Raw genomic sequence first — 20,520 nt, 5'->3', positions numbered from 1 at the left:
ATCCAAGGAGAAACACGCCAAGACACACAGTAATCAAACTGACAAAAAGTAAAGACAAAGAAAAATTATTGAAAGCAACAAGGGAAAAATGACAAATAACATACAAGGGAACTCCCATAAGGTTAACAGCTGACTTCTCAGCAGAAATTCTACAAGCCAGAAGGGAGTAGCATGATATATTTAAAGTGATGAAAGGGAAGAATCTACATCCAAGATTACTCCACCTGGTAAGGATCTCATTCAGATTCAATGGAGAAATCAAAAGCTTTACAGACAAGCAAAAGCTAACAAAATTCAGCACCACCAAACCAGCTCTACAAAAAATGCTAAAGGAACTACTCTAAGTGGGAAACACTAGAGAAGAAAAGGACTACAAAAATAAACCATAACAATTATGAAAATGGTAATAGGAATGTACATATCGATAATTACCTTAAACATGAATGGATTAAATGCTCCAACCAAAAGACACAGGCTCAAAGAATGTATACAAAAAGAAGACCCATATATATGCTGTCTACAAGAGACTCTCTTCAGACCTAGGGACACATACAGACTGAAAGTGAGGGGATGGAGGAAGATATTCCATGCAAATGGAAATCAAAAGAAAGCTGGTGTAGCAATACTCATATCAGATAAAAGACTTTAAAATAAAGAATGTTACAAGAGACAAGGAAGGACACTACGTAATGATCAAGGGATCAATCCAAGAAGAATATATAACAATTATAAGTATATATGCATCCAACATAGGAGCACCTCAATACATAAGGCAACTGCTAAAAGCTATAAAAGAGGAAATTGACAGTAATACAATAATAATGGGGGACTTTAAAATCTCACATACACCAATGGACAGATCATCCAGACAGAAAATTAATAAGGAAACACAAGCTTTAAATAACACAATAGAACAGATAGATTTACTTGATATTTACAGGACATTCCATCCAAAAAGAGCAGAATACACTTTCTTCTCAAGTGCACATGGAATATTCTCCAAAATAGATCACATATTGGGTCACAAATTAAGCCTCAGTAAATTTAAGAAAACTGAAATAATATCAAGCATCTTTTCTGACCACAATGCTATTAGATTAGAAACCAATTACAGGGAAAAAAATGTAAAAAACACAAACACGTGGAGGTTAAACAATATGTTACTAAATAACCAAGAGATCACTGAAGAAATCAACACAGAAATCAAAAAATATGTAGAGACAAATTACAATGAAAACATGACAATCCAAAACTTATGGGATGCAGCAAAAGCAGTTCTAAGAAAGAAGTTTATAGCAATACAAGCCTCCCTTAAGAAACAAGAAAAATCTCAAATAAACAGTCTAGCCTTACACCTAAAGGAACTAGAGAAAGAAGAACAAGCAAAACCCAAAGTTAGTAAAAGGAAAGAAATCACAAAGATCAGAGCAGCAATAAATGAAATAGAAACAAAGTAAACAACAGCAAAGATCAATGAAACTAAAAACTGATTCTTTGAGAAGATAAACAAAATTGAAAAACCTTTAGCCAGACTCATCAAGAAAAAGAGGGAGAGGACTCAAATCAGTAAAATTAGAAATGGAAAAGGAGACGTGACAACTGACATCCCAGAAATATGAAGCATTATATGAGACTACTACAAGCAACTCTATGCCAATAAAATGGACAACCTGGAAGAAAGGGACAAATTCTTAGAAAGGTACAACCTTCTAAGACTGAACCAGGAAGAAATAGAAAATATAAACAGACCAATCACAAGTAATGAAATTGAAAGTGCTATTAAAAATCTTCCAAAAAACAAAAGTCCAGGACCAGATGGCTTCACAGGTGAATGCTATCAAACATTTAAAGAAGAGGTAACACCCATCCTTCTCAAACTCTTCCAAAAAATTGCAGAGGAAGGAACACTCCCAAACTCATTCTATGAGGCCACTATCACCCTGATACCAAAACCAGACAAAGATATCACAAAAAAAGAAAATTACAGACCAATATCACTGATGAATATAGATGCAAAAATCCTCAACAAAATACTAGCAAATAGAATCCAACAACAGATTAAAAGGATCATACACCATGATCAAGTGGGATTTATCCCAGGGATGAAAGGATTCTTCAATATATGCAAATCAATCAATGTGATACATCATATTAACAAATTGAAGATGAAAAACCATATTATCATCTCAATAGATGCAGAAAAAGCTTCTGAAAAATTCAATACCCATTTATGATAAAAACTCTCCAGAAAGTGGGCATAGAGGGAACCTACCTCAACACAATAAAGGCCGTATATGACAAACCCACAGCAAACATCATTCTCAATGGTGAAAAACTGAAAGCATTTCCTCTAAGATCAGTAACAAGACAAGGACATCTACTCTCACCACTATTATTCAACATAGTTTTGGAAGTCCTAGCCATGGCAATCAGAGAAGAAAAAGAAGTAAATGGAATACAAATTGGAAAAGAGGAAGTAAAACTGTCACTGTTTGCAGATGACATGATACTATACATAGAGTATCCTAAAGATGCCATCAGAAAACTACTAGATCTAATCAATGAATTTGGTAAAGTTGCAGGATACAAAATTAATGCACAGTAATCTCTTGCTTTCCAATACACTAACAGCAAAAGATCAGAAAGAGAAATTAAGGAAACACTCCCAGTTACCACTGCAACCAAAAGAATAAAATACCTAGGAATAAACCTACCTAGGGAGACAAAAGACCTGTATGCAGAAAACTATAAGACACTGAAAAAAGAAATCAAAGATGACACAAACAGATGGAGAGATATACCATGTTCTTGGACTGGAAGAATCAATATTGTGAAGATGAGTATACTACCCAAAGCAATCTACAGATTCAATACAATCCCTATCAAATTACCAGTGGCATTTTTTACATACCTAGAACAAAAAAATCTTAAAATTTCTATGGAGACACAAAGGACCCTGAATAGCCAAAGTAGTCTTGAGGGAAAAAAAGGGAATCAGATCCCCTGACTTCAGACTATACTACAAAGCTACAGTAATCAAGACAATATGGTACTGGCACAAAAACTAGAAACATAGATCAATGGAACAGGATAGAAAGCCCAAAGATAAACCTATGCACCTATGGTCACATAATCTATGACAAAGGAGGCAACAATATACAATGGAGAAAAGACAGTCTCTTCAATAAGTGGTGCTGGGAAAACTGGACAGCTACATGTAAAAGAATGAAATTAGAACACTCCCTAACACCATACACAAAAATAAACTGAAAATGGATTCGAGACCTAAATGTAAGAACAGATACTATAAAACTCTTGGAGGAAAACATAGGAAGAACACTCTGACATAAATCACAGCAAGATCTTTTTTGACCCACCTCCTAGAGTAATGGAAAGTAAAACAAAAATAAACAAATGGGACCTAATGAAACTTGAAAGCTTTTGCAAAGCAAACTACAAACAAGACGAAAATACAACCCTCAGAATGGGCGAAAATATTTGCAAATGAATAAACCGACAAAGGATTAATCTCCAAAATATATAAAGAGCTCATGCAGCTCAATATTAAAAAAAAAACAGGGCTTCCCTGGTGGCTCAGTGGTTGAGAGTCCACCTGCTCATGCAGGGGACACAGGTTCGTGCCCCAGTCCAGGAAGATCCCACATGCCACGGAGTGGCTGGGCCCGTGAGCCATGGCTCCTGGGCCTGTGCTCCGCAACGGGAGAGGCCGCACCAGTCAGAGGCCCGTGTACCACACACAAAAAAACAACAACAAAACACCTAATCCAAAAATGGGCAGAAGACCTAAATAGACATTTCTCCAAAGAAGACATACAGATGGCCAAGAAGCACATGAAAAGCTGCTCAACATCACTAATTATTAGAGAAATGCAAATCCAAACTACAATGAGGTATCACCTCACACCAGTTAGAATGCGCAACATCAGAAAATCTATAAACAACAAATGCTGGAGAGGGTGTGGAGAAAAGGGAACCATCTTGCACTGTTGGTGGGAATGTAAATTGATACAGCCACTATGGAGAACAGTATAGAGGTTCCTTAAAAAACTAAAAATAGAATTATCATATGACACAGCAATCCCACTACTGGGCATATACTCAGAGAAAACCATAATTCAAAATGACACATGCACCCCAATGTTCATTGCAGCACTATTTACAATAGCCAGGTCTTGGAAGCAACCTAAATGCCCACTGAGAAATGAATGGATAAAGAAGATGTGGTACATATATACAATGGAATATTACTCAGCCATAAAAAGGAACAAAATTGGGTCATTTGTAGAGATGCGGATGGATCTAGAGACTGTCATACAGAGTGAAGTAAGTCAGAAATTGAAAAACAAATATTGTATATTAACACATATATGTGGAACTTAGAAAAATGGTACAGATGAACCAGTTTGCAGGACAGAAATAGAGACACAGATGTAGAGAACAAACGTTTGGACACCAAGGGGGGGAAAGAGGAGGGGGGTGGGTAGTGATGGTGGGATGAATTGGGAGATTCGGATTGACATATATACACTAATATGCATAAAATAGATAACTAATAAGAACCCTGCTGTATAAAAAAATAAATTAAATTAAATTTAAAAAGAAAGAATGAATAGACAGGTAAGAAACTTGACCAAGATTATTCTGCTAGCAAGGTCCAGAGATTGGTATTTATCAAAAACTAGCAGTAATATTTAATGGTGGTGAGGTAGCAGTGAAGTCTGAAATTGTAATAAATTGGTGGTAGAAGTATAAATTATCATAACTTATCTACAAAGCCATTTGGACAAAGACTTAGAAAGTCTTTAAAAAGTTCATGCATTCAAAACCAGTAATTCTTCTAGGACTCTCTCCAGATGAAATAAGCAGATTTGTATTTAAAGATTTACGTACAAAGAGATTTAAAGGAGATTTAATATGTAATACTGAAAATTAGAAACAAACCAAGAAGGGTAATGGTTAAATAAAATATAATCCTTATATATGCTATAATATTATACAATAATTATAAATGTTTTAAAATTATTTTTAATGATATGGGAAAAATGCTACACACTCATCATGAAGCAAGTATATCAAAATACTAGCAGTGGTTATCTCTGAGTGATATATTTAAGAGATGACTTTTATTATTAAAAAATATTTTCCTGATTATCTATTTTGAACAAGTTACTTTTAGGAGGGGTTAGGGGTACGAAGAACAAATCCTGAACAGAAGGCTTTTTAGTTTTTTCAGTGTGCATTATTTTTACTGTGAATGAATTAATTCCAGTCTATTCTTTCTTTCTTGAAGTTAAGCAACTAGAATTGGTGATGTACAGCAATGGGTCTAATGAGAATAAATTGGTAAATCCCATTAAGGATTTAGATCAAAAGCTCAAGTTCTGGAGTCAGACAGATCCGGATTTGAAATCCATGTATTTATTGCTTATGTGGCCTTGGGCAAAGTTTTTAATGTTTCTAAATCTCAGTGGAAAATAAATGTGTGGGTGTGGGGGGTGTTATAACAATTATTGGTTAATACATTGCAGTTTCTGGTCTATTGTACATACTCAAGTATCAATCACTATAATTATTGAATAAATTTCCTAATTTATTTATCCTTCCCTTCCTGATAATGTCCAACAATTTTCAAACATACTGAGTCAATGCCTTCTAAACATTCTTACATATAACACTTCCCTGGCTTATGGTGTTAACTTATATCAAAGGGACTATTTGTCATATATATATATATATATATATATATTTACACATATATGCACATACATATTATATCTACAATTTATCTCTTGTGAACTTTGGGAGCAGAAAACACAATAATGGAAGTTAGTTGAAATTCCATGTAATTTTCCCATGATTTAGAATAATGACTGCTGTTTAATCTACACACATACGAAAGAGTATATGTAGTCACAGAATTGTAGAGTCAAAGTTCTTTCAAGTTCTCTAAACTATTTTAATTTACATATTTGAAAATATCACTAGTTCATGGCAAACTCTAGGTAAGAAACAGGTCCCTTACTCCTTGTCCTGCTTTTTTCCACAGTACCACACTGCCAGATTAACTTACTTTGCCATTACTTTTATTTCTTGATCAAACTGTTGTTTCAGTTCTTCAGTACTAATGTCAACCATCTGAAAAAATAAAATAGTATACAGTATAATACAATACAATAACTCCAAGGCTCCTAAAGCTAAAAGGGGCACACAAGATCATCTGGCCAATTCTGCTTTCTTTAAAATAGTAAGGCATCATTCTCCCCATTTTATATAACAACTGAGAACTAGAAATATTAGCAATGTGCTCAAGGTCTCATGGCTGGTGAGTGGAAGGAAGAAAACCTTATAAACCATGTAACTACATAAACTTCACTGAGTCATTGTGGGAACAAAATTAAATAATATGAGACTTCACTGCATAAACATTCTGAAAAAAAATTCAATGTAATAGAAAACATAAGCAAATTTGAAGGCAAAAAGAAAAACAAGACCTGCAAAAGCATTTGCAACATATATGACAAAGGGTGACTATCTTTATTGTATAAATATGTATTGTATTGGTATTTTTAGAATATAACAATAGATTTAAAATATAACAAATTGGTAAGTAAATGGTAAACACTCTAATAGAAATGGGAACAAAGGATGTAGATAAGAATTAGAAAAATTTTTTCTTATTGTATATTTTCTAAACTTTATTTTTAAATGAGAAAAGTAATACAATGAAGCTATTTTTATAAATTTTAAAAATAATCTTACCATTTTAATATTGATCATGCATGAAGCACTGTGTAGAGTTCAGCTTCTCTATTTTGTGAATCTCCCCAAATTATATGTATAATTGTATGTATGTGTATATAACTACATTTTTTATAGGGACAGAGTCCATAGCTTTCAACAAATTTTTAAATGTTAAGAACTGCCAGCTTAGAATGATGTTTATTTAAAGAAAATACACACTGAAATCGTATATTTCCTAAAGAGTAATTTAAAATTTATTATATAACACACTAAGAAGAAACTCTTCCTCTAATTCTTTGTCTTCCTGAAATATAACTTACTGCTGCAAGCTTCTTCACTGCTACAGTCCTGTTGTTCACATAGCCTTTATACACAACTCCAAATCCTCCCTCTCCCATCTTGTTACCACCGACAGAAATGGGTCGTTCATCAAAGTTATTTGTGACATCCTTCAATTCATGAAATGAAAAACTGTGAAAACCTATAATGTCAACAGAATAAGAAAAAAAGGGCTTCAGTAAAAAAGAAACTGGTTTTAATAACTTCAGTATTTTCTCAATTTGGATATTTCATACATATGGAAATATTTACAATTTTGTATTAGGTGCAGTGGAAGAGAGTAAAACCATTTTTAAAATACAAATTTTAAGGTTTATCTTGAGAATTCTGTTTGGTGGTCCTCCACTTAAAACTCTAGTCACTTATTTTCTTTGTAAAATAACCCTTTTAAGTTAAGTTATGTAAATATTTTTTTTTTCATAGCTTCTGTGGTTGTTCATATGTCCTCTTGCCTCCTACTCACTTGTAACACTGACTAATACAATGAAGATGGTGCTTAATAAATCAGGGGGAAAAAACAACCACAAAAGAGCTATTACCAGAGTGCACAAACAAAGGGAGAGATTGATTTTAAAGCAGTGATGGTCTTAATAACAAACCCACTAGTGGAAAGCACTGCAAATGTTACTTACGTGTATCACTAACTTCTAAACTTCTATTTTCTGGACATGAGGAGTCAGGTGGCATATAGTTTTGTTCAGTATTCTCATCAGATATCACAGATGTCCTGTCTTTGCCATAGAAGGACATATGTTTCTGCTGAACTGTTACAGTGACTTTAGAAGGCAGTGTATTAACAGTTTTGGGAACAGCATCTAACAAATGAAATAAGATACAAGTTGTCACTCCACTAGAAAAAGTGTTTATGAAAAAATTAAATTAGGAACTTGGTTCACTTAACATCATTCCAGTTTCTACACGTTAGCCCCACATTTTCACAGCACTACACAAGAAGCTACCTAGTAAGAATTTGTAAATTTTGATAAGGATGGGTAAGGCAGTGTTTCCAAAAAGCGGTTCATAAGCCACCTGCAACAGAAGCACTGAAGTACTTGTTTACAAACTTAGACCTTGAACCTAATTCGAGAATTCTGATGAGGTCTAGAGTAGAGCCTGGGAAGCTACATGTTTAACAAGAACTCCAGGCGATTCTTATGCTCTCTGAAGGGTGAGTACCACTGGTGTAAATGGCATCAAAGGGAGAAAAAGGAGCTTATGAGGAAGGCAACTAGACACCAGCCCACTGGAACACAATGTAAGGAATTCACGATCACAGAATCCCATCAGAGTGGGAGTTGAGGGTGAAAAAAAGCAAGAGTTTTTTCTCATCGTTCTAAACTTCTTATTGGCACAAAACCACCTGGATCAGACTCAATCCTGAAGCCTCCATTTCCTTAGCAGCAAGTCTGCAGTGTCTGGCGTGCTTGCTAAAGAGTTGGGGAGAGTTGAAAGAATGAAAAGGAGTCTTAAATGTAAGGCTCATCTGCTATGAGAAAAAAGTAAGAGTCAGAAGAAATGTTCCTATTTCTGCTACTTGTCTTTCCACCCTAATTACTGAAACCCTAGACATGCTCAGTTTACCTGGTAGCAAAAGACTTGCAGGGGCAAAAAACTCATTTTGGACCAAAAGATCCACGAGATCACCAACTGTGCAATTTGTGGTGCCCCAGTCAAACAGTAATTCACAAGTGGGACTTTTTCCAGTTTGAAGTAATGCTTCAAATCTCCTTAAAGTAAGTCAAAGAGAAACAAGATTAGTATGTAAACAGAGTTAACACGTAAATAGGAATTATTCCCCCCAGCCCCCCGCCCACCCCCTCCGGCTAGCCCCGAGCACTTCCTACAATACAGCAAGAGAATCAGCAAGAATTACAGAGAACAGGAAAGATAGGCAGAAGGAAATGACTTTTTTTTTTTTTGCGGTACGCGGGCCTCTCACTGTTGTGGCCTCTCCCGTCGCGCAGCACAGCCTCCGGACACGCAGGCTCAGTGGCCATGGCTCACGGGCCCAGCCGCTCCGTGGCATGTGGGATCCTCCCGGACCAGAGCACGAACCCACGTCCCCTGCATCGGCAGGTGGACTCTCAAGCACTGTGCCACCAGGGAAGCCCAGGCAGAAGGAAAAACGATGCTGAAGGTGATGATAAGTTGACATACCCTGTGTACTTACAGTGGGTTACAGGATGCACACACATGAACCCATTTAACTCTCGAAAACACTATGAATATCATACTAATTTACCAAAGAGGAAGCATGAGAGGTAAAGTAAGCAGCCTACAGCCACACTGTCAATAAACTGTATACAAACTGAGATTCAAATTGAGATCTCACTTGACAGAAGGGTACACTCTCAACCTACTAAGCTATATTACTTCCCTCCATGACATACTCACTCTGTTAGCCATATGATTTTTAATAAACCAGCCTGCTTGAAGAAATAGAATATACACAAACTTGGAGAATTATCCCAAGTTAAGAAATAGTTTTATTTCTATAGTTAAGAAATATAGTTCTTAACTATATTTCAGTTAAATTGAGGGAAAAACACAGAGCAGTTTTTCATTCAAAATTTCTTTAATAACTAGTTTTGAAAGTAACATTTAAAAACTTGAGCAACTTGGCTTTTCCTGAAATTTTTTTATTTCAAAAAATTTCAAACCTACAGAAAAGTTGAAAGAATAATACCACGAACAGCCATCTGTACTTCACCTAGATTCACCAAATGACCGATGGATAACATTTTGCCATGTTTGTGCTCTCACCCTCTCCATCTCTGTGTCTGTGTGCTCACTTTACAGAGTGTACGTCAGATGCCTTGTAGAATTCACACAGTCTAGATTTGTCTGACTACTCTCTCACGATTAAATTCAGGTGAAAACCTGTTGGCAAGAACACTACAGAGATGAAAATGTGTCCTTTGCACTGCATCACATCCAGAGGCACATAATTGCAGTTTGTACCATTATTGACGACACCAGTTTGATTACGTGGTTAAGGAGGTGTACTTCAGATTTTTTTCTCTATAAAACTACCTTTCCCCTTTGCAATTCATAAATAACCTGTGGATAATACTTTGAAATCGTGTGCATATCTTGTTCACCAACACCCTTTCGCCTTGTGATTTTAGCACTTGTTGATGAGCCCTCCGTAATCAATTACTGGTAGGTGTAAATTGGTAACTTTTTAGTTCTATCATTCTTTCAATAATTATTTGCTGCCATTATTCTGTAAAGAAGAGTCTTTTCTCCTCACTACCACTCCCTTGACTATGCTCTCAAAGTTTTAAATAGTTAATATCAACAAACTGTCTATAAAAATGGTTTTCAAGGTTTAAACTTAAGCTTCTTCCAAGTAATTTAAGATGCTCATCCTTCATATGAGAAAACATTTCCTGAGAGGACTAGTATGGGAACTAAGGCTTCAGGTTTTTTTCAGGTTAATGCTGAAAATCACAAATAAATTTCTTTCCCCCTTGCTTCCAAAGACAGATTTTGACATAGATTTGGGCTGAAATAACTGACAAAAATAAAATGTGTACTTATATCTTACACTTAATCAAGCAGAGACAAATAGAAAGATGGAAATTATCTTAAGATAGTGTTGAAAAATCCTGGCTAAGAACTAAGAAGTCTATTCATAGATGTGTACATGTACAAGCAACTTTAAAACGTCACATTTGAAGAATTCCTAAAATATACTGTTAAAGTGAATTAGAGACTCACACACTTTTAGGCTCCAGAATTTTACTAGAGATTTTAAAAATATTCTTATGTTACTTCAATCTGGAAATGACAGGTACGAGGCAGAGTGAACTAGGCTTGGCTTGCCAAACAGAAATTTAGAGTAAAAGTTGGAATCTTGATTTTAACCTCAAAAACTTATTTGCAATATCACAATATTGACCTAGCTGATATACTGGAGAATGAAGCAAAAATTGCAAAAAAAAAAAAAAAAGGGTGTGTGTGATTTACTACCATTATCTCCCCTAGAGAGAGGTTTATTTTCTGAACTGCAGCAGTAGACAGTATTTGTACCTATTAATCATTCTAGATTGTGATGTAAGAATTTAAAAAGAATTTTACATGTTACCTTATGTGAAATTGATTGTATCTATCATCACCAGATGGTTTTTTAATAGCAACTGCTAACTTCTTCCATCCTTCCTGAGGATCAATAAAATCTGACAGCTTTCTAATTAGTCCAAGATTGAGGCAGCGCACATATGTTGATGCTGTTATGGGTTTGTTCATCTTTTATTCCTAAAATATGGAAAATTCTCATTAAAATTTTACAGTGGCTTTAGTGATTATATCTGTAAGCTTAAACATCACACTTTGCTCTAACTTATGAAATGTTGGGAACTCATTACACCATAATAAAAGAACACTCCAAAGCCAGGTAGTTGCTATTTTCATCTTTCCCCATCTCTAAATATCAATGAAAAAATTACAGGATTATTTTTGTTCTGGCACTAACATTTTCCAAGTGAAATTTACACAAGGGAGCAAAAAGTTTACTTTTTCAGAAAAATTAATGTAAACACATTCAGGAATCAAATCTATTATGAAAAAAGTTTTCAATTTAAAATATTTTTCTCCGTCCAAATTTATTTACTATTAAACATTTATACAACACTCTTTGGTGAGAGTAAAAAAAATGTCTTGAAATAATTTGTACAGCATTAAAAGATATGGTCTATCCACTGACTTTTTACATAACATGTTCTTCCTTGGTGCAGCCACAATTTCTGAATCCATCAGATCTGCCTGATCACAATTCATTCCCAACTAAGGCAAACGCTGTGGTTTACCACCAAACTACCCTCTAGACAGAACTTTTATTTCCTCAGTCTCCCTTTTCTTCTGGTACTCCACCCTGGAGAGCTGTAGCCGGGGATAAATCTCAGTTTTACTTGTACACCAGCCCTGCTGAATACAGCTGTGGAGAACCAGGTAACTGAGCAGACTGGTATGAATACAAATTTAGGGGACCCTTTTCCATTGGGCCTTCAACACTGCTGTTAGTCCTTTCACTTGTCTTTGCTCATCCTCCTTGGTGACTATATTTCACACCTTTAGCTCTGTCCACGTGGTTTTATTTGATCTCCATCTCCCTCATTCTCAGCAGGTGGTCACGCTTCTAATTAATCAAAACAAATAGATTTAGATATTCTTCTGTCAATTACTCTCCTGCTCCCCTATGTATTTTTATCTTTAAAGTGTAATATAACTAATTTTGGGAATAAAGAATAGATTCATGTGGTATGAAATTCAGACATCACAGAAGAGTAAGAAGCAAAAAGTCTTCCTGTATCGTGTGCCTCTTATATTAGCGTTCTCTTCTCTTTGGCCTTCTTTGACCACAGCTAGGTAGGACCATCTACTCTCAACTGAATTATCTTTCATCACTGCACAATGTATTTGTCATCATATATTTATTTGTTTAGTTGTTTACTAATGGTCTCCCCCGTTAGACTACAAGCTCCATGAATTCAGGGTCTATGCTCATTGTATTCACTAATATGTAACTCATTACTAGCGCTTTGTAGATAGTGGTGTTGTTAAGGGTTAGGAATGAATGAATTTCTTGCCCAGGACCATGCTAGGTGGTTTATATATTTCACTTAATCCTCACAGTGACTAAGGCCGTTTTATCATCTCTGTTTCACAAAGGTCATAAGTGAAAGAGCTAGGTCTTGAACAATATCTGACTCCAAAATTCATGCCACATGACCCTGTTTCTCTAACTCAATGCATTGTTCATGTCATTCTCTCTTCTAGAAAGACTAGTCCTTTCATTCATTCATAAACTCAATAAACATATATGTCAGGCTTTGTTCTAAGTGATGGGAGCTACAGAGAAGAGGCTAAATCAGAGTAATTTCAGGATATTAGAGGGAAAGGAGACTGAGGAAAACAAAGAAGCTGATTCCTGGCTTTTTCAGCTTGGGTAATTATGTAGATGATAGAGGAAATAATGTGCTCAGTCCTGGTCATGTTAAATGTGAAATATCTACCTCTAGCGCCACCTAGGGGAGTTGGCACTAAGTAGCTAAATATATGGTCTGGAGCTTAGGAGACCGGTTCTGGTAAAGAATACTCATACATTCATACATGAATAGTTGGTTGAAACAACAAGAAATATGAGCTTGCCTATTAGGAATATATATAATGTGAAGGAACAAAGGGAAAAAAAACTTTTAAAAGTAGTGATGAGTCGTGGAGGTAAGAAGAGAACCAGGACAGTAGAATACCAGAGATTTCTAGAATTAGCCATAGGTTGGTATAAAAGACCCAGAGGGGTCGAATAAATACTGATGGGTAACCAGAAGGCCTTTGGGTAACTTAAGAACTGTTTTAGTGGAACAATTAGTGCATGGTAGAAATGCATTTTCCAGGAAGCCTGGCTATGAAGGGAAGGAGAAAGGAAGAAAGGAAGAAAGAAAGAAAAAAAAAAGGAAAGAAAAGGAGCAATTCTCAAACTACGTACCCTTTACACGCTTAAAAATTGCTGTGGACTCCAAAGAGCTTTTGTTTATGTTGGTTATATTATCAATATTTACCATATTAGAAACTGACACTGAGAAATTGAAAAATTACTTATTCATTAATTCATTTAAAATAATAAATGTACTATGTTACCATACATAATATATTTTAATAAAAACTATATTTCCCCCCAAAATATGAGTGAAATTTTTTTACAGTTTTGCAAATCTCTTTAATTTTTAGCTTAATAGAAGACAGCTGGATTCTAATAGCTGCTTCTGCATTCAATCTGCAGCAATATATCATTTGGGTTAATGTATATGAAGAAAGTCCAGGTTCACATAGACATATAGTTGGAAAGGGAGCAGTATTTTAACAGCCATTTTACAAAGTAGTATTTTTCTTTGATGCTATACTAAAACTTGATAAGTGACAATATCCTGAAAGTTAGCTGCAGTGTGTAACCTGAAACTATATCAATGAACTTTGTCACATTAAAATCCATTGCACTCTGAATGAATCTTTTACCCATACGTGATTTCGACCTTACGAACCTCTTGAAAGAGACTCAGAGACCCCAACCACTCTCTAAGAACTGCTGGTTTAAGGTTTGTTTTAAGACAAAACTTGGTTGAAGATATGAAACGGATAGTAAACAGAGGTGAAGGGGTCAACCTTGAATAGAAGAAAACCTCTTCTTCTGAATCTAACAGGAGGGAAGCAGAGGTTTGGATACAGATACATTTGAAGCAAGAGGGAGAATTCCTATACAATGTTATGTTCTCTGTGAAGCAGGAGGTGAGGTCATCCAGGGCTAGGTTAAGAATCGCTCAAGCACCTTGAGGGCCACCTGGTAAATGCCTACTATTCCTTCAAGCTCAACACAAAAGGCATTATTGGCTTTTCCTGATAGTCATCTCTTCTGCTCCAAAGTGTCACCTGGTTATTCTTCTATTATAACAATTATCATATTTTATTATTTATTGGTCTGCCTTCTTTCCTAGATGGTGTGCTCTCCTGGACAGGGACCCAACCAAATTCAGCTTTAGCAGCTACTCAGAATATTTGTGCTGAATGCCAGAAGGTTGATTTTTTAAATTAAGGAATCACATGTGCCTATAGACTTTACAGTTGCTACATTCACACTACTATTTCTTATTTACTTATATTTCTCTCCATTGTTAAGAAGTACAATGTGATTGACAAAGCTAGTAAAGGTAGAACTGCTTAGTAATCCTAAAAGCTAGAGCTAAAATACAAAGAATTGAGAATAAGAGCAGTCTATCTGAAGACCAGGGATAAATTCTGTAACTCTCCTGCATCCAGATTTCTAACAAAGGTGATAGCATAGGGATGCCAGAAAAGAAAGGCCTTCTAACAACTCCTCCATATATTTAAGTCTGGAAGTTCTAAACTTCAGAATTTAAAATGTTACTTAAAACATACATCCATATATCACCACCAACACATATTTGGAAGAACATACACCAAAATATTAACTGTGGTTATCTCTTGATGGTGATTTATATGGTGGTTTTGTTTTCATTTACTTTTCTGCATTTTCTATAATGAAAATAAATGATATGTGCAGAAAAAATTAAAAAGTGTCATCTCTTTCAAAGTATTAAAGATTTTACTTCAGTACATTTAGGATTAATAGAAGTGGAACAGGATATACTGCTTACAAATAAATAAATATATTCATGACTATTTTCTCATACCATTAATTCTCATGGTAAAGAAAAACCATTCATATTTTCACACTAGACAACTCAGACAAGAATACGAGGTAAGGTGATCATTGAGAAATAATACTAAAACGAGTATCTGCTTGTGGAATCCAGTGCCTTCCCATCTGCATGCACATTCTCAAACAAAGTACAGTTCAAAATAGAAATTCAAAAAATTAATATGAAATGCATTAATAAAGTTTTAAGATTGTGCTTCACTAACAGTCTGATCAGAAGAAGAGAGTGTAGAGGGGTGGATGGAAGATGGACTTTGAGGTTGCCTGGGCCTGGGTTCAAATGTAGCTCTTCCACAAGCCAACTGTGACCAGGGTCAATAACTCAGTTTCTCTGGACTTTGGTTTCTTCATCTGAAAAACAGAGATGGTCTTACCTAAGAGTTGCTGTATAGATTTTAAATTAACAAACACCTAATCCTATCAATAGTAAGTGATCAAAGAAAATGTAGCAGTGACTATTGTATGGCAGAAGTTATTCTTATGTCACATTTTTAAAAAAAGAAATGTGCATAATTGTATTTAAGCTCAATTTTCAGAATAGCAGTGAAGGACAACTGAAAGAGTGGAACTAAGAGGTCTGAGAACATAGCTAAGCTTTTCATGGTGAGTGTTATTTTATCAAGCATAGTATCTTTAAAATGCTTATAACCTTCCTAAAATACATCATCTATGCATGCTTTCTTAAGCAAAATATTCTCGATATTTTTGGACAACTCTATATCATCATTATGAACAAAAGCTCATGATACCTTCTAGACCTAAAAAATTATATAGGGCTGCCCTTCTTAAATAGGATATGTGCTGGTATTCCATAAATTAAACATCACATACCATTCTCAAACATTGATTTATCTCAATGGTAAGTATTTAAACATTTTGGATATATTTTTTAAAAGCCAAAATATTATACATTCATCAAATATTTACTGAGTCTCTATTTTGTACTGGATATTGATCCAGGTCCCTGGAGATAAAGCATAAGTAAGAAAAAAAAAACTGAATTCACAGAGCTTATATTCTAATAGAGAAAGACAGGTAACAAGCATTTGCTTTATAGCACATTAGATGGTGCCAAATGGAATAGAAAAAAAATGAACTGAGAAAGGGTTTTAATTTTAAATAGAGTAGTCAAAGCAGCCCTCAGTAAGAAGGTGCCGTTTGATTAAAGGTTTGAAGGAATGAGAAAGCTAGCCACTGGGATATCTGTGGGAAAGGTTTCTGGGCAAAAGAAATCGTAAATGGAAGGGTCTGGAGTGGATCCACTGAAAAACAGCAAGGAGACAGTAACACTGGAGAAGAGGGGCAGGAAAGCAGAATAGATGAGAGAGGTAATGGGGCCAGGTCCCCTCGGGCCCTATAGCCTTTGGATTGACTTTATCTTCTGAGGGAGATGAAAAGATAGTGGAGGTTTTGAGAAGAGGAGAGACACACTCTATACTCATGTCTTAAAAGGTCACCGGGGACTGCTGCTGAGAATAAAGGATATTAAAGTAAGGGCAGAGAAGCAGGAAGAGACCAATTAGTTCAGTACATCAGTAATCCAGGTGGGAGGTGCTGGAGGCTTGGATCGGAGAGGTAGCAGAGAAGGTAGAAGTCCTAGGATGATGGATATTTTCTGAGGTAAAACACACAGGATCCTGTGTGCTGATGTGAAGGGTGAGAAGATGGCACCTGTACTGAGATGGAGAAGCCTGTGGCAGGAGCGAGTTTAGCCTGGAAGCTCAGGAGCTCTGTTTGGACAGGTCGGAAGCAAACTTCAAATGAATATTTAGTGTGCAAACAGAAGAATTAAGGAAATCTGAACTTTCTGACAGATCTCTTCAAGGATTACCCCCAGAAAGGGAAAAGACAATTTTGAATATTCTCCGCTTTGGGCTCCTTGGGGAGACACGTTTTTGAGGCACTAAGAGAGCCATTTGTTCCCATTCTAAATGGCTAAAATGCTTTCTGAGGCCTGCTTTTCATCCTTTCGTTCCCCCTCTTGTTTCCAGGCTGTCTGTACACTTTTCCCATCTGATAAGATACTGACAACCCCGCTCCACTTTCCAAGTTCCTGGAAGTCTGACAGACAAGCTAATTAGAATCTTCGGGCGGGGGGGTTCGGAATGCTTTCCACGCGGCGAGCATCTCCGCCGGGTGCTGGTCTTACTTCCTGGTTCTCAGGAAAAGATATTTCATTTCGTAAACGGGTTCTCGGAACACACCGCCCGCGAGTTGAGAAATTCCAGGCGCGGTCTGACCGAGCCACCAGGTGACGTCTCTTCCCGCCCCACGGTCCTCCACAGGTACCACTAACTTTCTGATCCCCGGGGACCCACCCACGTCTTCATCCTGGAGCAACTGCTGCCCACGCAACCTACTTCCTCTACGTTTTCTCACTTGGGCTGAAGATAAGGCGATTTTCCTTCTGAACCGTCCCTCCACAACCCTGGGGCAGAGTGGCCGAGGCCGGGACGCGGACCTCGGACACCTCGCGGAGAAGGTGGCGCGCACAGCCGGAATCCCTTACCTGCCCAGGCGCGGGGAGCGGGAGCGGGGGGCGGGCGGGGCGCCGCGGGGCTGAGCCAGCGGTCGAAGAACCCGGGCCCTGGGAACGGCTGGGGCAGGCCCAACCCGTCAGGCCCCGACCAGGCCCGGCCCCAGGCCCGCCCCGTCCCCATCCCCGTCCCGCCCTCTTCCTCTTTGTGCGTCCAGGCGGCTCCCCAGCGTGAGAAATTCCGGGTCTCTTTTAAGGCTCTTCTTAAGTGGGAGCCTGGCCCTTTAAATAGTCCGTGTCGGGGGCTAAATATTTTAAGGCTTCCGGTCATGCGCACAGCGTAGTGGAGGGGAATGCCTTCACCCGGACAAGAGGTAGACAGGGTTGAGTTTCTTGCGCCAAGTGGGGCTTGTGTATGGGGTGATGACAAGATAGGCATTGGGACCGTGACCCTTTGTCCCCGAGAGGAGGGCGACCTGAGCTAGTATCGCGCCTTGGGGTAGGCGGGGCTGGGGGAGGGGAAGAAGCCAGTGGAGCTGCTGGCTGTGTCCGGGGTACTTTTGAATGCGCCTGAAGGCTACGCAGCAGGGGACGTTAGTCCTGCTGGTTGGGAGCGGAAGTAGGAAGTAGAAGTGAGTTAGGCGTACCAACGGCAGTGGAAGGAACTGGAGGCGCTATTGGCGTGTGTGTGTGTGTGTGTGTGTGTGTGTGTGTGTGTGTGTGTTTTGCGGTACGCGGGCCTGTGTGTGTGTGTGTGTTTTGCGGTACGCGGGCCTCTCCTTGCTGTGGCCTCTCCCGTTGCGGAGCACAGGCTCCGGACGCGCAGGCTCAGCGGCCATGGCTCACGGGCCCAGCCGCTCCGCGGCATGTGGGATCTTCCCGGATCGGGGCACGAACCCGTGTCCCCTGCATCGGCAGGCGGACTCTCAACCACTGCGCCACCAGGGAAGCCCTGGCCTCCTTTTTTTTAACATCCTCCCAGACTCTGCCCTTAGCCAGCACTTCCCCAGCCTCGGGTCAGCCAGACTACCCTCTCTCTCCGCCACGCAAGCTCTTCAACGCATCTCTTGCCTGGGAACACTGCACGTGTGTGCTTAACTCCACGTGGGTTCCTTGGCTGCCTTTCAGCACGGTTCCACTCTTACTGAGGTGCTTGGTTGTAATAATTCCCTCATCATTGTATTCTCCTCAAGTTGTTCTACCTATGCCACTAGCTGAGAATGTCTTAATATCTTCCTTTTACTGGGTAAAGGCTTAGAATGTCTTCATATCTTCTTCCTTTTACTGGGTAAAGAGTAGGTCATTATTCTTTCCAAGGCCAATCCAGCAGCTGAGCTCTTGATCACGTCTCATTGCTTTCCTTCTAACTCTTTATCAGATTCATCCTGCTCAGTGCTATCAGTCATCTTACTGAAACATCTTTTTGGATTGTGTCATTTTCCTATTCAAACACCTCCAGTGGCCGTCCATTGACCACTCAGTGGATTCTAAGTCCCTGACAAGGTGTTCAGTGTATTACCTTGTTCGACACTAATCCAGCTGTATTTTCCAGAACTGTACTAGAAAACGCGAAAGCGTTTTCCGACTGCTCTGTATCTGGGCTCTTCAGTTTTCTCTAACACATTGCATATGTTGTTTGTGCATCACTTATGATAGGTCTTTGCCTCATTTCTGTCTCCTGAACTGTTTTGAAGACTTGGCCACTTCTTGCATTATGCTTTTACTGATTATTCTAGGCAAAAGTGTTTTCTTCTTTCTTCCTTTTCACTATTACAGCTCTTTATTTGTACTAGCTGATTCGTTTATTCAACAATCAGTATTGATCATGTGCCTGCTATGTGCTTGACACTGTTATAATTGTGAGATAATCAGTGAATAAGGCCAACAGGGTTCTTGTTCTCATGGAGCAAACATTCTAGTTGCGGGAGGTATACAATAAATAGTGAAGAAAATTATGAGACAGAAATGCTATGCAGAAAATTAAATAGGATTTTGTGAAAAATAGTGGCTTGCTGGTTGCTCTGGATTATTGGTCAAGGAAGACCTCTTTGAGGATGTTATTGAGGAAGTACTGATTTAACCAACAGGAACAGTTGGCACAAAGGAACTGAAGAAGGCCAGTGAAGCTGGAGTATAGTGGATAATGGGAAAAAGGTACAAGATAAATTTGGAGAATAGACAGAGTCCAGGATCTTAGAAGTCTTTGGAAGCCAGGGTAAGTAATTTGGATTTTATTATAAATGTGATTAGAGGGTTTAAAAAGGGGTTGTGATAAGATTTAATTTACCTTTTAAATCATCATTCTGGCTACTGTGGAGAAAGGACTATAGTGGACTAGTAATAGAAGTAGAGGTTAGAGACCTTCACAGTGTGTAAGAACTTCTGGAATGGAAGTCCTAAAGTAGAGGTGACAAAAGGACAGCAGGAATAATCAGAGAGCCGGATGCTTAAAGGTGATGCAACTTTTGGTGATGAGAAGGTCAAAGCTATGACCAAGATGAAGTGGAAATGGTGTGAGGTTGAGATTGAGGAACTGAGGGACTGTGATGTTAAATGGATGATCCATATGGATGGTCATGGAGGTCATGCTGGATAGTAGATTTTAAGCCTGGTATTAAAGTCATCAGTGAATGAAGAAGAATTGTCCTGGGACCAGAAAGAGTATGGCAGCAAATAGTACAGCCTGATGGCATGAACGTCCAAGGAA

General features: G+C 37.9%; 2 protein-coding genes across 28 annotated transcripts in view; one reads left to right on the top strand and one right to left on the bottom strand.

Moving 5' to 3' along the window:
• Window positions 1-18,113, bottom strand: part of IRAK4 (interleukin 1 receptor associated kinase 4) — a 47,542-nt gene extending 29,429 nt beyond the window's left edge. For 2 of the 10 annotated variants that reach the window (XM_067009122.1, XM_067009119.1), the window contains exons 1-6: window positions 17,847-18,041; window positions 11,192-11,361; window positions 8,683-8,828; window positions 7,734-7,916; window positions 7,083-7,243; window positions 6,092-6,156 (exon numbers count right to left, since the gene is read on the bottom strand). In XM_067009122.1, coding sequence (XP_066865223.1) covers window positions 6,092-6,156; window positions 7,083-7,243; window positions 7,734-7,916; window positions 8,683-8,828; window positions 11,192-11,352 — 716 coding nt within the window. In that variant the 5' untranslated portion in view covers window positions 11,353-11,361; window positions 17,847-18,041. Of the gene's footprint in view, window positions 1-6,091; window positions 6,157-7,082; window positions 7,244-7,733; window positions 7,917-8,682; window positions 8,829-11,191; window positions 11,362-15,543; window positions 15,689-17,846 lie in introns of all 10 variants that reach the window. The other 8 variants (XM_067009127.1, XM_067009121.1, XM_067009123.1 and 5 more) reach the window with 8 other exon arrangements.
• PUS7L (pseudouridine synthase 7 like) overlaps window positions 17,560-20,520 on the top strand; it is a 146,726-nt gene continuing 143,765 nt past the window's right edge. For 13 of the 18 annotated variants that reach the window (XM_067009109.1, XM_067009101.1, XM_067009103.1 and 10 more), the window contains exons 1-2: window positions 18,139-18,187; window positions 19,901-20,028. The gene's annotated coding sequence lies outside the window, so the exon portion shown is untranslated. The other 5 variants (XM_067009115.1, XM_067009118.1, XM_067009113.1 and 2 more) reach the window with 4 other exon arrangements.

This window comes from Kogia breviceps, chromosome 12 (assembly GCF_026419965.1).
Source record: "Kogia breviceps isolate mKogBre1 chromosome 12, mKogBre1 haplotype 1, whole genome shotgun sequence".
NCBI lineage: Eukaryota > Metazoa > Chordata > Mammalia > Artiodactyla > Physeteridae > Kogia > Kogia breviceps.
The sequence above is the reverse complement of the archived record's forward strand: the minus strand, read 5'-3'. Positions and strand labels throughout refer to the sequence as shown.